We start from the raw sequence: 13,981 nt of genomic DNA, 5'->3' as shown, positions 1-13,981 counted from the left end.
GATATTTTAAGCTTACTTCACAACTTAGTGACTTAAAGACTAAATTAAGAAGGTTAAGGAAGATATGACTGGTGTGAAGTGCTAAACACAGCGGGGCCATGACATCTTATGTATTCTCCTCAAAGCTGAATGAGGCAGTTTGTCTAAGGGGAGAGCTAACTCACTGCAGCATTAGAGTTGTCTCCTGCTGCAGCCTACGTCCTCCTTCTTTCCCTCACCTGCAGTGCAGCTCCCATCCTTGATCTCAGTCACATCCAGCAGTCTCTAATTAGATGTGCATTTTCAGTCTCCACAGCCATACAGGTTTTATACCAGAGGCAAAAGTTACTACTTCAAACATGTCATTAAGTTTAGGGAACTGAATCACGCTCATTCCCCTGCATACACCACAGTAGAGTGTTTCAACATCACTGCAAATTTGTGTGCAATTTCAGTACAAGAAACAGTCTTACACTGTTTGTTTTGTGTCCTTGGAAAAACCAAACCTATCTGGAATGAAATTTCTGGAGTTGCTGTGACTTAGATGTTGTACTATTACAATTGATATAGTTTCCCAAATATTTTAAAACCCTAATTAAAAAAAAACAGTAAAAATACTGTGTTTGGTAATGCTTTGCTTCTCTGTTTATCTAGATAACCTCCTCTTTCCTCTGTCTTCTGAATCTACTGGTATTTACAGTCCCTTGTAACACACCAGTCCCTTCCTGCTGCCTGGTGTGGAAGCTCTGGAGCTGTGAGGCTGCAAGCACTGCACCCACAGCTGCTTCTAACCACACACTCGCTGCCCACTTCGATTTCCCTCGGCTAGTGTAAGGCCACACCAGTGAACAGCGTGTTACTGAATCTCAGTGACAGAGGGAGCGGCTCCTGTGCCTGCGGCACAGGGATGTACACCAGCATCGCTGCACTATGAGCACAGCTGTGATTCCAGGAGATGGGATGGAGCCCTGCCAGCACAGGTGTTCTGGGAGGTGCTCTGGTTCCCAGAAGAGAGCACGGCTGGGAGACTACTTGCTTTCTCATAGGAGCATGCAAGTATATTTGGGTTCTGGGTGTGTCTGTGCACAGACACTGTTAGGACAGTTTCCATCCTTGGCATAACCCTTGCTCATAAGGGGAATACAGCTGTGGTAGGTGGGCTGTCCTCCCACTCCTCCCAGCTGCCTTCTGGGGTGCTGTGAGAGCTGTTACTGCTACTCATAGTGCTTTTTGGGTACCTTATCATCTCTGTCTCTCTTGGGACACCACTTACCATTTTTTGGGTGTTATCCTCCTTGGTGAGGGAAGGTTTGCACTGCACAGTGATACCTGCTGAAACAAGATGATGGTCTGGGATCCTCTGTGTTGTCTCAGGGGAAGCTTGTACTCCTCTCAGGTCCACCTAGCCTTACACACACAACACAATGACAGTGCTCTGCATCCAGTGCCTCTCTTAGTACTGACAATTCTGTACCTTCTCTTCCTGCCCAGAGATGACTGCTGACCCCAGGCTCACCTTGTTTACTAGCCTGTGGGAAGGAGAAGCCCTGCCTCCAAAGCTAACCTGATCTCTACAGACCTCCAGGGCTTCTGCAGATTACCCAGTGACCCATCTTCACCACTGGTTTATCTTCGAGTTTCTTTTAGAGGACTCGAGGGGTTTTAGCCCCAGCTATCATAGGTTCCTCCCATTTCTTTCCCACTAGGACACAGGCTATCTAGAAAAACATGGTGGGTTGACCCAGCTGTTGCTCAAGCCCCATCCCAGCAGGACAGGGGAGAGCATCAGAAGGGCGAAAGTGAGAAAACTCATAGATTGAGATAGAGACTGTTTAATAGGAAAATGAAGCTGCACATGCAAAGAAAAATGAAGAGTTTATTCAGTACTCCTCATCAGCAGGCAGACCCTCCACACACCATCAGTTACTTGGTAGGACAAATGCCATAAACACGAATGTTCCCCCCTTCTCATTTTTTCAGAGCTTTTAGTGCTGGGCACAATGCCATAGGGTATGGAATATCTCAGTGGTCAGCCAGGATCACATGTGACCCCCTGTGTTCCCTCACAGCCTTTAGCCCACCTGCAGCCTACTCACGGGCGATGGGTGCAGCAGAAAGAAGCACAAAAAAGAAAACCTTGATGCTGGGCAAACCCTGCTCAGCAACAACCAAAATGCTGCTGTGTAACCAGCACTGTTAGTCACATCCAGAACGCAGCCTCGTACAGGCTGCTATGGAGACAACTAATTCTTCCCCAACCACAGCCTGTACAAAAATAGAAAATATAAATCCTGGCACTAGTATCCACAACAACTGAGATCCACAACAGCCAAGTAAAGACCAGCTCTTAGAATCACAGAGTGGTTTGGGTTGGAAGGGACCTTAAACATCACCTAGTTCCAGCACCCTTGCCATGGGCAGGGATACCTTCCATTAGACCAGAGAATCACAGAGTTGTTTAGGTTGGAACAGACCTTCAGGATCATCAAGTCCAACTGTAACCTAACACTGCCAATTACACAGACTGAGGAAGTATCAGCCTAATGGACCTGATGGTTCTTTCTTCCCATCATGTGGCCCAAAGGTGGTGCACAGCGAAGACATAATTATGCAGCTTTCCTCCCCTCCCTGCATCCTCCTGGAGGCCTCTCCCATGGACACAATGCACTAGACACAGCCTGGGAGTCAGCAGGAGACAGCCGTTTTTCCCTGCTCCTTGCAGCTCGTACTAGGCAGCAGCAGCAGAATGGAAAACACTTATTTTTTTATCAACCACCAGAAACATAAGTTCAGGTTGCTCAAACCCCCATCCAACCTGGCCTTGAACACTTTCATCTGCTACTTCTCTCTTCCAGTATCTAAGCAGCCTCACAGTTAATAATTTCTCCCTTACCTTCTTTATTCTTCTGGATAAGAATTCTACAAGAATTTTCACAAGCTGTAACACCAGGATGAAATTAACCATGCCATATAAATTAAGCCAATTACCAGTCTCTCCTAGGACCACTGAGAGAAGGACCAGACTTAGGCAAGTCTACCATGCTCAATGCAAGTCTAAACTCATGGGTTTGTAACTTCTAGCTCTCCACTGGTTTGCCAAATTGTTTCCTACTTCCCCTTAATGAAACATTGGTCTTCAAGAGCAAGTGGAAGTCAATCCTGTAGTGTGTGTATGCCATAGGCTGGCATCATCGATCCACAATCTCAGAAAAGTGGTCTTCCAAGGATGCAGTCACCATTTAAAGCTGCCCTGAAAATCTTCACCCTCAAAACTACTGGGCAATACTGCAACAGTCCTCTGTCCAGCACTGATTGCTCCAACAGTGTTTTGTCCACAACCCACACCCAGCCAAAGCCTCCTTTATACACTATCCAAGGGTGCATGTGCTGCCAAGGGTAAAATCTCTTTGAAAAAGGTACTTGGAACAGGCCACGTACCAGTGTAATAATACACAGTTAGTCCAGCTCACTCTTCTTTTCTGTGTGAGAGCTGGTGTAGCTCTGAGTGAGCTAGTCCAGTTTAACAACTCTAAAAGTTAAAATAAGTTCTACTTCGTGAATATTGGGAAAATGAGCAGGTCTATGAGGGGCACACTGCTGTTTGGCTAAACAGAATTGTACTTCTTGAGCAATAATCTTGGTTTTCCTATATGAAAATTGTTTCAGGGTCACTAAGTTTAAAGGGTTGAACACTCACTAAATAAATGTTCTCACAGCAGTTTCTTTTAATATTTAACAATGCCTCCTACACTAACCATTTAAAATCCAGGGAACAGAGTCACATAGTATAGAAAACTACATGCAACTTCAGTTTTTGCTTTGGTGATACAAATTTAAGAACAGGGCTAAGTCCAGAAACCACCAGGCTGGTCAGCTCATTGAAATAATCTCACTTGGAAAATTCCCCTGCTTTGTGAGGTGGGAAGGAATAAATCATAACATGTATTACACTGAGGCTGGTAATTAGTCATCAATTACCTGACTTTGTTTTCTCTCTCTGTGCTGTAAGCTTTAGTCCCTTTATTTACAATAGTGCCTCAACTATTGACACATCATTGCTTGTGATGAAATGGCTAAGAACAACCCAGCCCCTGAGTTATCTAAAACAGAAAATCACTTAGTGAGTAATCCTAGTTTTGAAATTCCGTTGACAGCTTTAGAAAAATGCAAATTATGTAATGAACTTGTGATATAAATTGCCTATTACATAACTGAGTGGAGTAATTGCTCCTCACTTCAAGAAAAACATAGAGGTCCTGGAGTGAGTCCAGAGAAGGGCAATTGAGCTGATCAAGGGTCTGGTGCACAAGGAGCAGCTGAAGGAGCTGGGTTGTTTACCCTGGGGAAAAAGAGACTCAGGGGATACCTTACTGCTCTCTGCAGTGACCTGAAAAAGGAGGTTGTAGCCAGGTGGGAGATGGTCTCTTCTCCCAGGAAACAAATGGCAGGACTTGAGGACAAACGGCCTCAAGAGAGGAAATGGCCTCAGGCTGCACCAGGGAAGGTTCAGGTTAGACATCAGGAGGAATTTCTTCACTGAAAGTGTTGTCAAGTATTGGAAGCGGCTGCCTGAGGAAATGATGGTCTAGACCATTCTGGGAGATGTTAAAAAAATGACTGGAAGTGGCACTTAGTGCCATGGTCTAGTTGATGTGGTTATGTTTGTGCATAGGTTGGACTCAATGACCTTGGGAGTCTTTTCTACTTTCAATGATTCTGTGATTCTGTGAATTAATTTCAATAAGCTTGCCCACAGATTTGTGGAGTGAAAGGCTTTTTGTTATTAATTCACCATGAATGAATGGAACACGTATGCTTCGTCTGAAAGAATTTTGATTGATAGATGTGACAAAGTGGACCCAAAGCCTGTGAGATGAGTGAGAAAAAAAATCCCAGTTTTAGTAACAAGGAAGAAAAAAAATTTACATCCAGTTTACATCTAACTGACCCTCCCTACTGCTGGTGTTATTTCAATGTGAACATGGCTGGATCACTTATTTCACCTGAGGTTCCCCTGCAGAGCTCTGCTCTGAGCACTCGACAAGTTGTAACACAGAGCTGAGATAAAGGCCTGGCCCCACACGGGCATCCTTTTTCCCTGACTCAGCCAGGTGAGTAAGAAGGGTTTTAAAGGGACTTGAACAGAACTTAGGTAGGTGGCTGGGAATAACATGTTTATCCCCCATCTCCATCTCTGTTTCTCTCCACCTCCTCCATCTGTCTGATCAACTGTCTTTGGTGTCTGCTGCATCTTATCTTCAAGAACTGCAGAAAAAAAGTTCTTTTTAGGATACCTTTAGGGTATGGAGATGCACCACAAAGCATCCAAGCCCACAGTGAAAGCAGCTCAGCAGCTAGACTGTGTTGTTGCTGTCTTTTACACTACTTGTGAGGGGAGAACTACAGGGGGGTTGACCAGTTTGGGGCAACATTTATTTTCTGGATAGCACTATTGCAGTTTCTCAGACTGTGGGGCAAAAATACTTAGGGTTGCTGCAGCTTTGCATCAATTCACACTTCAAAATGGAAGACTGATATCCTCTTAGATTTTTTTAGGTATCTGAACTAACACTACTGTGTACCTCAGCTAGGCAGAAGAGACAATTTGTATCACCACAGAAAGAAGCGAACGTCAGAAACTGTTCTTTGTGAAATGCTAAAATTCATTTTTACTTTTTCTAGATATCTTTCTAAATATCATTTTTTTCATGCTAACTGCATTATGACCAGATTAACTATAGCTGATCTGTATATAAGAGAAAACTTATTTTTTTGCTCCTTGAAGCGTAAGGAAGCTTTTAGACCATTACCCAAACCTTTTATTGACTATTTTATTACTCTATTTCAACACAGGCCTCCTATCTGCAATCTGGGAAGTATGTACAGTGTGTGTCGACTGTAGTGGCTCCATGGGGTGTGGTTCCCTCATATTTAAATACACATATTTCCCTCCTGGATTGCACTGTGTCCCTCAGGTCACCCCTGCATGGCAGCACTCCAAGACACCTCCAATACATCAGTGCTGAAATAAAACATTACTGCCCTGGGAGCACGTACTTCCAACTGAGATGTTACATGGAATCATTGTACACACCACCTCCCCCGGCAGAGGGGAGTGGGAGGAGCTGTGCTGTGTGCCTCAAGGTTTGCAGGTTTTTTTACTGGTTGTTATCAGTAGCTGTAGTTGAACAGTTAGACTAAGCATTGTTCACACTTGCATTGTGAATGTCATAAGCTTGGATAATCTTTTGTTTCGAGGAAAACGGAAGACAATCCCAGGATGAATGGGTTGTCTGGATGAGAGTCACCAGGAGTGAAGCCAGCAGGATTGGGAAGTAACTGGGGGAAACAGAATCCTGACAGGGAGTGACTGTGACTGTGGACTCACTGACCACCTACTCGGAATGGACCCCTGGCTCCAATGGAGGGAAGAACTGCACAGGGGACTAATGAGCATGAGAAGCGAGAGATACAACTGGCAAATAGGGGGTTGATTGCTAATTATAGAGAAGTTACGCAACTTATAACCAATGAATGCTGGTGCATTGACGTTTGTTAAAATATATTAATAGTGTAAAGTTTTGATGATCCCCGGGCCAGCCTTTCATGGGTAACCACCCAGATCCCTGCTTTGTGCAAAACTAAAGTAAGAAGTAGAAATACAAAATCACAGAATTGTTGGGGTTGGAAGGGACCTCTGGAGATCATTTAGTCCAACCCCCGTGCCAAGGCAGGGTCACCTGGAGCAGCTGACACAGAAATCCAAGGTGGATTTAAGATGTCTCGAGAGAGGAAAACTCCATTACCTCCCCGGGCAGCCTGTCCCAGTGCTCGGCCACCATCAGTGTGAAGAAGCTCTTCCTCCTGTTGATGTTGAACCTCTCCTGATTCCGTCTGCGGCCGCTGCTGCCGGTCCCGTCGCCAGGCCGGCCGCAGGGCCCGTCCCAGCGCTGTGAGCGGGGCAGGTCCTGCTCCATCCCCGCCCCTCAGCGCCCGCCGGCACCTCCGGGCCGCCAGGCGGCGCTACCGCCCCCACCGCCACCGCTCCGCCGTCCACCCCCCCGCCGCCAGTCCGGGCGGGCACGATGGAGGCGCCGCCGGTCACGATGATGCCCGTTACGGGCGGCACCATCAATATGATGGAGTACCTGCTCCAAGGTGGGAGCCGGGCGGGCCGGGCAGCGCGGGCGGCCGCGGGGGAGCGCGGGGTGCGGTGCAGGAGCCGCGCACGGGCGGGCCGGGAGGCCGGGAGGGAGGGAGAGCGGTCGCGGGTGACGGCGGCGCTGTGTCTGCAGGGAGCGTGCTGGACCAGAGCCTGGAGAGCCTCCTGCACCGCCTGCGCGGGCTGTGCGACAACATGGAGCCCGAGACGTTCCTGGACCACGAGATGGTGTTCCTGCTGAAGGGGCAGCAGGCCAGCCCGTTCGTGCTGCGCGCTCGGCGCTCCATGGACAAGGCCGGGATGCCCTGGCACCTGCGCTACCTGGGGCAGCCCGAGATCGGCGACAAGAACCGGCACGCCCTGGTGCGCAACTGCGTGGACATCGCCACATCCGACAACCTGACGGACTTCCTGGTGGAGATGGGCTTCCGCATGGACCACGAGTTCGTGGCCAAGGGGCACGTGTTCCGCAAGGGCATTATGAAGATCGTGGTGTACAAGATCTTCCGCATCCTGATGCCCGGAAACACTGAGAGCATCGAGCCGCTCTCCCTGTCCTACTTGGTGGAGCTCAATGTGGTCGCACCAGCAGGGCAGGACGTGGTCTCCGATGACATGAGGAACTTTGCTGAGCAGCTGAAACCTCTGGTGCACCTGGAAAAGATTGACCCCAAAAGACTGATGTGATTGCAGTCTGGGCGGTTAAGGCACTGGTTTTGCAAGGGTTCCAGAAAAGGGTGTTTTTCCAAAAAGCTTTTTGAGGGCAAATCAAAACGGGGAGAGGGGAATAAAGGACTACATATCAGTTCTGTCCCTTGCAATTACTAAATGTTTTTTCCCTTCACTAGTGGATATGAACAAAAGTGGAGACTTTAATACCATTCAAAAAAAAATTAAATGTTAATATTGGTAGTTCTCCTGCTGGGAAGCTTTCCTGTTAGAAAGCCTATTGCCTAACACTCTAAAAATGTCCTTCTTAATGGAATTCACCCCTCTCCTACTCATACCCCATTGCTGTCTTTGGTCTTTTTGAGCACCATTTGCATTTCCTACCCAGTCGTCCAAAATTTTTACATAATGCATACAGTTAATATCTTTTAATGCAGGAGGTGCTGTCTAATACAAGCATAAATCCAGGAACGGCGGTATAAAAGAGCAGGTGTACACCTCTTCATAATTAGCACATGTGACAGGAATAGCCAGGACAAAGATACTTGTAGGGAAACTGTTTCTAGTATAACCAGAGTTGGAAGAGGAAGACAATTTAGTAATACTGACATTTGCAAGGGGTTTTTACATCTTTTAATGCTATTCCATCTTTTTCATTGGAGTTGGGTATGGCAGTCTTAGTTAATAAGAAAGTAAATTATAAGATATTTTTTGTTATTGGACTTATCACAGCTGACAGCAATACTGAATACTGAAATGTTAAGTGCACTTTTGCTGCTTTTTTATAAAAAAATATTTATTGACTGAAACCTCTGCCAGAAATGTTGCCATACTTAAACAGAAGTGCTTTATGTGGCAGGGACCACTCCCTGAAAAACCTTCAGAAAAAGCATATTAAGTTAACAGCTACATTTTCAACACTGGTGTTTGGGCAAGATAAGCCTTGACAACTGGATCAGCAAACCACATGCAGTGTCCAAAGCATTCCAATGCCACAGGCTCTAGCGTGGGATATGGGGGAAAGCCGAGTACTTGGATGGTACATGAGCACAACTGCGCTGCAGACAGAGCAGTGATTTCCAGCAGGGCACAAACAGTGAGGTGTGAGCTGTGCGACTGCTCACTACCCAGAATGGAAGTGTTTTCTAGAGGGTACAAACACACCTACAGTTCTACTGTTCACACTAACTGAAATATTTACAGTTTAGATGACAATAGGTCTGACTATTGATTGACCCAAAAATATTAATTAAAAAAATTGTTCTTTTTAAGAAGAATTGGTTTAAACCTTGCAAACTGCAGCAACCCACAGTACCAGGCTCCCTTATTCTAGATATAATCCCTGCACAGAAGAAGCAGGGGTGCAGAGAAGAGCTTACTGCATCAATGGCTACAGCTGAGAACACTTTCAGGCAGTTAAATAGTCAAAAAGTGTGTCCCTTTCTTCAATCTAAGAAATATATTTTTCTCCTTATAAAAGCTGGAGATGACTAGTATCAGTAATACACACTGTAGTAAATTGCATTGCATATCCCTAGTTACCATTCATTATCCAGGGTCAAGTTGTAGTTACACAGAAATGCTCAGTCTCTCCTTACTGGAAAGCAGGTAGTTTTTAAACTAAGCACTTAAGTTATGGGACCAGGAATGTCAAGTGTGACCATATTTTTTCATTCTATTTTTGGGGATTTCTTTTTGCAAGATAAAATAGCTGCATTCTTCAAGGTCAGGGCTTGCCTCAGGACTCTGATGCAGCTGAGCTTAAGGTAATATTTTTTTCTGTGCAAGTAATGCCTTCTGTTATTTCAAACTGTTCCTCCAGTCTTGCATACCTGTAAGGTTTCTAAAAATTTACTGATTACTACATAAAAAAGTAGAAATCCCTGTGAAACAAATAAAGGTAGGATTGCTATTGATCCATTAGGCACCAGCTATCTCTAGTATTAAGAAAGCTTGCTCTGTGAAAGCTCATCTCAGTTCCTAAAAGTTATGCTTACTTTGGAAAAAGCCATAAGTTTATCCTTTGGCATGTCTCAGTACTGGATCTCTGTTCTACCCGGGGAAGCTTTCAGAATGTTGTTAATTATGTACAAGTGAGGATGAACTGAAATATTTTAAAGTGCTCTATATGATGCTTACGCTGTATGGCAGCACCTTTTAACACCCCTCTGATATGCCAGCACAAAATGAACTTCTCAATGTATAAACTAATGTGGCATTCAGGTTTTCATCTCAGTAGTGTCAGTTACACACGCAAACTGCTTTCCTGTTAAATGTTTTCCATACAGTAGAATACTGTATATAACTTTATTCAAGATTTAAAAGTTAATTAAAAGGTAAAATGTTTTAAGTAAGTTTCTCCAAAGCACTGGAAAGTTAAAAATAACAAGAAGCCAGGATTTTCTTCATAATTTTTAATACCTCTCACTTTTAAATACTAGTTTTAAATTTGTGATTGTAACATGTAAGAGCCAACTTTTAATTTTTAAAACTTATGATTAGGATCATAAAGCTATTATAGAACAGTTACAACTCTACACACTCAAAGTACTCAAAAATATGATTCATGTTTTAAATCTGTAAATGAACAGTGGTAATTCAAATACAGTGTTATCTGTACAACTTGACAAAAATACAGGAGGACAATCTGATTAAAGAGAATCTGCACAACTTCAGATAAGCCAGCTCAGCCCAACTAAGTAAAAGGTAAGGTATTTTCAAAGTGCATCACATTTTTTCACAGATAAATTCATCAAAAATGTTCAGGTTCTCAGACAGAATAACAAGGACCATCTCATTGTCATTCCCAGTACAAGTTCCATCAAGTTAAGTCCTTCAGATCTAGTTTGGCAACATTCAAATTCTCCAAACAGATGCAGATAGTCAGAGAATGATATCTGATGGAGAAGACTGCTACATTTTCAGCCTTGCAAACTGGTTCATTCTAGAGTCAGGAGCTGCTTCTGCAAAGACCACCACAGCTGCATAAATTCTACTGATCCATTAACAGGAAGAAATGAACTCAGAGTGCACAGATAGCTGGCAGTGACTGAAAAGAGGGATGGGCTCAAGAGACAGGGCATATTGTCTAAAACCATAAAAGCAAAATCCCTTCCAGAAGACAGGATCTAATAGCTACTCACAAGGATAATCTTAGAGGCTACTGCTTTCTTCCTTTTTTTTTTTTTTTCCCCAAAAGATCAATTGATACCAATTTCTCAGTCATGCAACTCCTTCCAAATTCTTTTAAAAGCCTCTTACAGCTCTGGGCAGGGCTAGCTACAGTGAAGTACCAGTGCCTTTATCTAAAAGTAAAACATTTCTTTACAAATAGTATCTGTAGTGTACTTTTATTTACAGAATAAATCGCAAAAGTACATCACATTTAGTGCAAATGCAACTAATGATATAACTTTATATACTGCTTTGTAAACTTTCCATACTTTTGTAAAATAAAGCTATCCAATTAATTTAATAAACTTGCCCGTGTTCCAACAATTACCAGAAATGGCAAATGAGGAGTTAAACTCTATATTTTGGATATATTTCTTTTTAAAAGTTCCCATCAGTGGCTATGGTGGAATATAGCACTGCTTGGTTGATTGTAAAAAGATGAAGTACATTTGAGGTATAAGATTTGGTTTTTTAACGTTGGTATATAAAATGCTCACTGGTGATATAGTAAACATACAAATTTTCATCTTATTTGCCTTACTAACATTACCATATAGGCACTTTTCTACATAGTCAAATTAACAGAATAACTCTGTAATAAGGCATATTCCATGCACACCATTAGAGAAAGGCAAATAAAAAGGGAAGAGTTATGGAGCATGAAATCTGCATGCGTGTGTTAGGTATGGTTTCATCTCTAGAAAGAAGATGAAGAAAGGAAGTTTTTCTATACTATGCAGATCACATTTAATCATTTACCAAATCTTCACTGTTACTATATTCTATTTCTTTTCAGGCACCTAGCACACTATATCAAATAAGACTTTCAGCTTTCTTTTGAAAATAAGATGCCTGGAACTTTTTTCCTCAAGATATACAGGTTAGTGAAGCACTGAGCAGTCTCTGAAGAGCTTTCAACTACAGGACACAGATAAAAGACCTCAAAGTCAGTATTAGCCTGATACAGTCCTCTCCTGATGGGCCTCTCCAGAATCAAAGCTAGGCAAACATCTGACATGTAAATTGTCACAGCAGCCAAAGGGAACTTTCCAGTTAGAACTATGCATTCTTAAAGCTCTGATGGGTTTTTGATCAAGAGGCAAATAATTTCTACATGAACCTTGTAGCTTTTATTAAGATGAGGAAACACATGCAGGATCTGAAAATAATGTACTCATCCTCATTGTAGGCTGGGAATGTTGTCTTATGTAATCCAAATAACTTCAATAAATACTACAGTGTACCTTCTCACAGCTTTGGGAAAACCCTGGATATCATGCAAGAAAGCAGTCCACATATAGCACGGACAGATGTCTTCTAGGTTTCAGGCAGTCTCTTGCCCTCTTACTATCTTTCTAGATAGTTCTGGATCATGTTCATAACAAAAATTCTGCAGCACATATTACATAACTAAAAAATACAATAGAAATATAAAGATATCTGGAAAAAAATAAAGCTTTTCACACTCTTACTCCTTCAGAACTAAAGATCCTCATAAGAGTAAGACAATAGAAAAGGCAAAGTCATAAAGATATTGACAGCCCTCAGTTATTAACTGACATTTTATGTAACAAGATGATTCATTATAGAAATCAGCAGCAATGAACTGTGATTATACAAAGCAGAACAAAACCTACCAACAAGTCACTTAAGTTTTACTGAAGCCCCTCCTCCAAACCCCCCAAAATACCACACAGATTTTTGTGCATATAAAGCACATACAGTATGCTATATGTGCATTTCTCTTTTGTGCTTTTTAGACATGCACAAAAACAGCACAAGTATCTTAGGAAGGCTGACAGTGAAATTCTGCAACTTGTTTAAAATTAAAGTGGTAACTCATGTTGGTGATTCAAAGTCGTATATGCTCTTCTTCTAAAGCAAGCAAATAAAAATAGAGCCATATACATGTTATCAATACATGTATTTATAATTACACACTGATTCAGCAAGAAAAGTTAACAGGAGAGAGCTACTTTTAAACATTCAGCCTCATGGCGTTGCAACACTTCTTCACTTCAGTATACAAAGCCTAGAACTCAGGCTATAAAAAGACTGCAGATCCTTCGTTCCAGCATGGAGTGCTCTATGCATGGTCACTTCTCCAACGTGGAATGCTCACTCAGTCTTGTTCTGATTGCTGCAGGTAAGCAAAGACAAAAATACATCACTGAAAATTTTAAATACTAATAGAAAAACTAACTTGTTAAATACCTTAAATATCACCAGAATATCACATGTGAACTGCTTGCTCATGACAGCTGTGCTGTTAATACTTCACCTACACTACGTCTTTAACAACATAAAATTAAAATTGTGAATCATTACAAGGCTACCTGTAACAGAATGATGAAATGACTAAGACTTTTGGAGTCTGACATAACAAATAGAACCTGAAAATACAGGGGGGGGCTATGTCATGAACAGAAAAAGCAATAAAGACTCATTTTCAGATGTAACCAAATGATGCTGTAGCAATAGAACACCTAAATGGAATTCCATGGTTTGACACGGCAGTTATACATTAACAAAAATTAAGCTAAGCCTTACTTAATGCTAAGGGGCTCAGAGAGCCCTTTAATGACCCTCTTCTAATGTCATATCATCATCTAAATGTTAAAACAATTTTAGATTAGCCCAATAACCTATACCATTAAATCTATCCACTGACTTCAGGAAGCATCTGGAAATCCCTTTTCTTTCTTAGATTCATCAAAAAGGCTAAAAATTTAAGTCAAACCCTTATAAATACCCTAGTAATTCATATTGGTCTGTCAGAAAAGTTCCATTAATAAAAAAACCTAGGTCAAAACTATTCTGTCAATACAAAAGAATACTTTGAAATGTAGTAATAATCTACAAAATATGCAATTATAAGTAGAATTTAAGATATAAAAACCACACAAGACTCTAGAAAAACTTAAGTATGTATTTTTTCAGAACAAGTGTAAAATGGCTGTGATAATTGAGAAAAAACAATGTTTTATGCTTTCATAC

At 42.4% G+C, this 13,981-nt stretch overlaps 2 protein-coding genes across 5 annotated transcripts in view; one reads left to right on the top strand and one right to left on the bottom strand.

The window, feature by feature from the left end:
• Positions 1-7,033: 7,033 nt before the first annotated feature.
• On the top strand, positions 7,034-8,024 carry MED18 (mediator complex subunit 18). Its single transcript, XM_027883895.1, has 2 exons — positions 7,034-7,137; positions 7,275-8,024. The coding sequence occupies exons 1-2, from the start codon at positions 7,065-7,067 to the stop codon at positions 7,826-7,828; spliced, it is 627 nt and encodes a 208-aa protein (XP_027739696.1). The 5' UTR covers positions 7,034-7,064; the 3' UTR covers positions 7,829-8,024.
• A 2,185-nt stretch (positions 8,025-10,209) lies between these two features.
• The window catches only part of COL4A3BP (collagen type IV alpha 3 binding protein), a 72,869-nt gene continuing 69,097 nt past the window's right edge, over positions 10,210-13,981 (bottom strand). For all 4 annotated transcript variants that reach the window (XM_027883056.1, XM_027883064.1, XM_027883081.1 and 1 more), the window contains one exon: positions 10,210-13,124. The gene's annotated coding sequence lies outside the window, so the exon portion shown is untranslated. The remainder of the gene's footprint in view (positions 13,125-13,981) is intronic.

This window comes from Empidonax traillii, unplaced genomic scaffold, assembly GCF_003031625.1.
Source record: "Empidonax traillii isolate 1590-97213 ecotype Southwest subspecies unplaced genomic scaffold, ASM303162v1 scaffold8:size5222938, whole genome shotgun sequence".
Taxonomy (NCBI): Eukaryota; Metazoa; Chordata; class Aves; order Passeriformes; family Tyrannidae; genus Empidonax; species Empidonax traillii.
The sequence above is the reverse complement of the archived record's forward strand: the minus strand, read 5'-3'. Positions and strand labels throughout refer to the sequence as shown.

What these genes read in the sequence shown, in the direction of transcription:
- MED18 (XM_027883895.1), top strand. Translation starts at nt 7,065, where the DNA reads ATGGAGGCGCCGCCGGTCACGATGATGCCCGTTACGGGCGGCACCATC. An exon ending in GATGGAGTACCTGCTCCAAG is followed by an intron (nt 7,138 to 7,274) that starts GTGGGAGCCGGG and finishes CTGTGTCTGCAG; the next exon opens with GGAGCGTGCTGGACCAGAGC.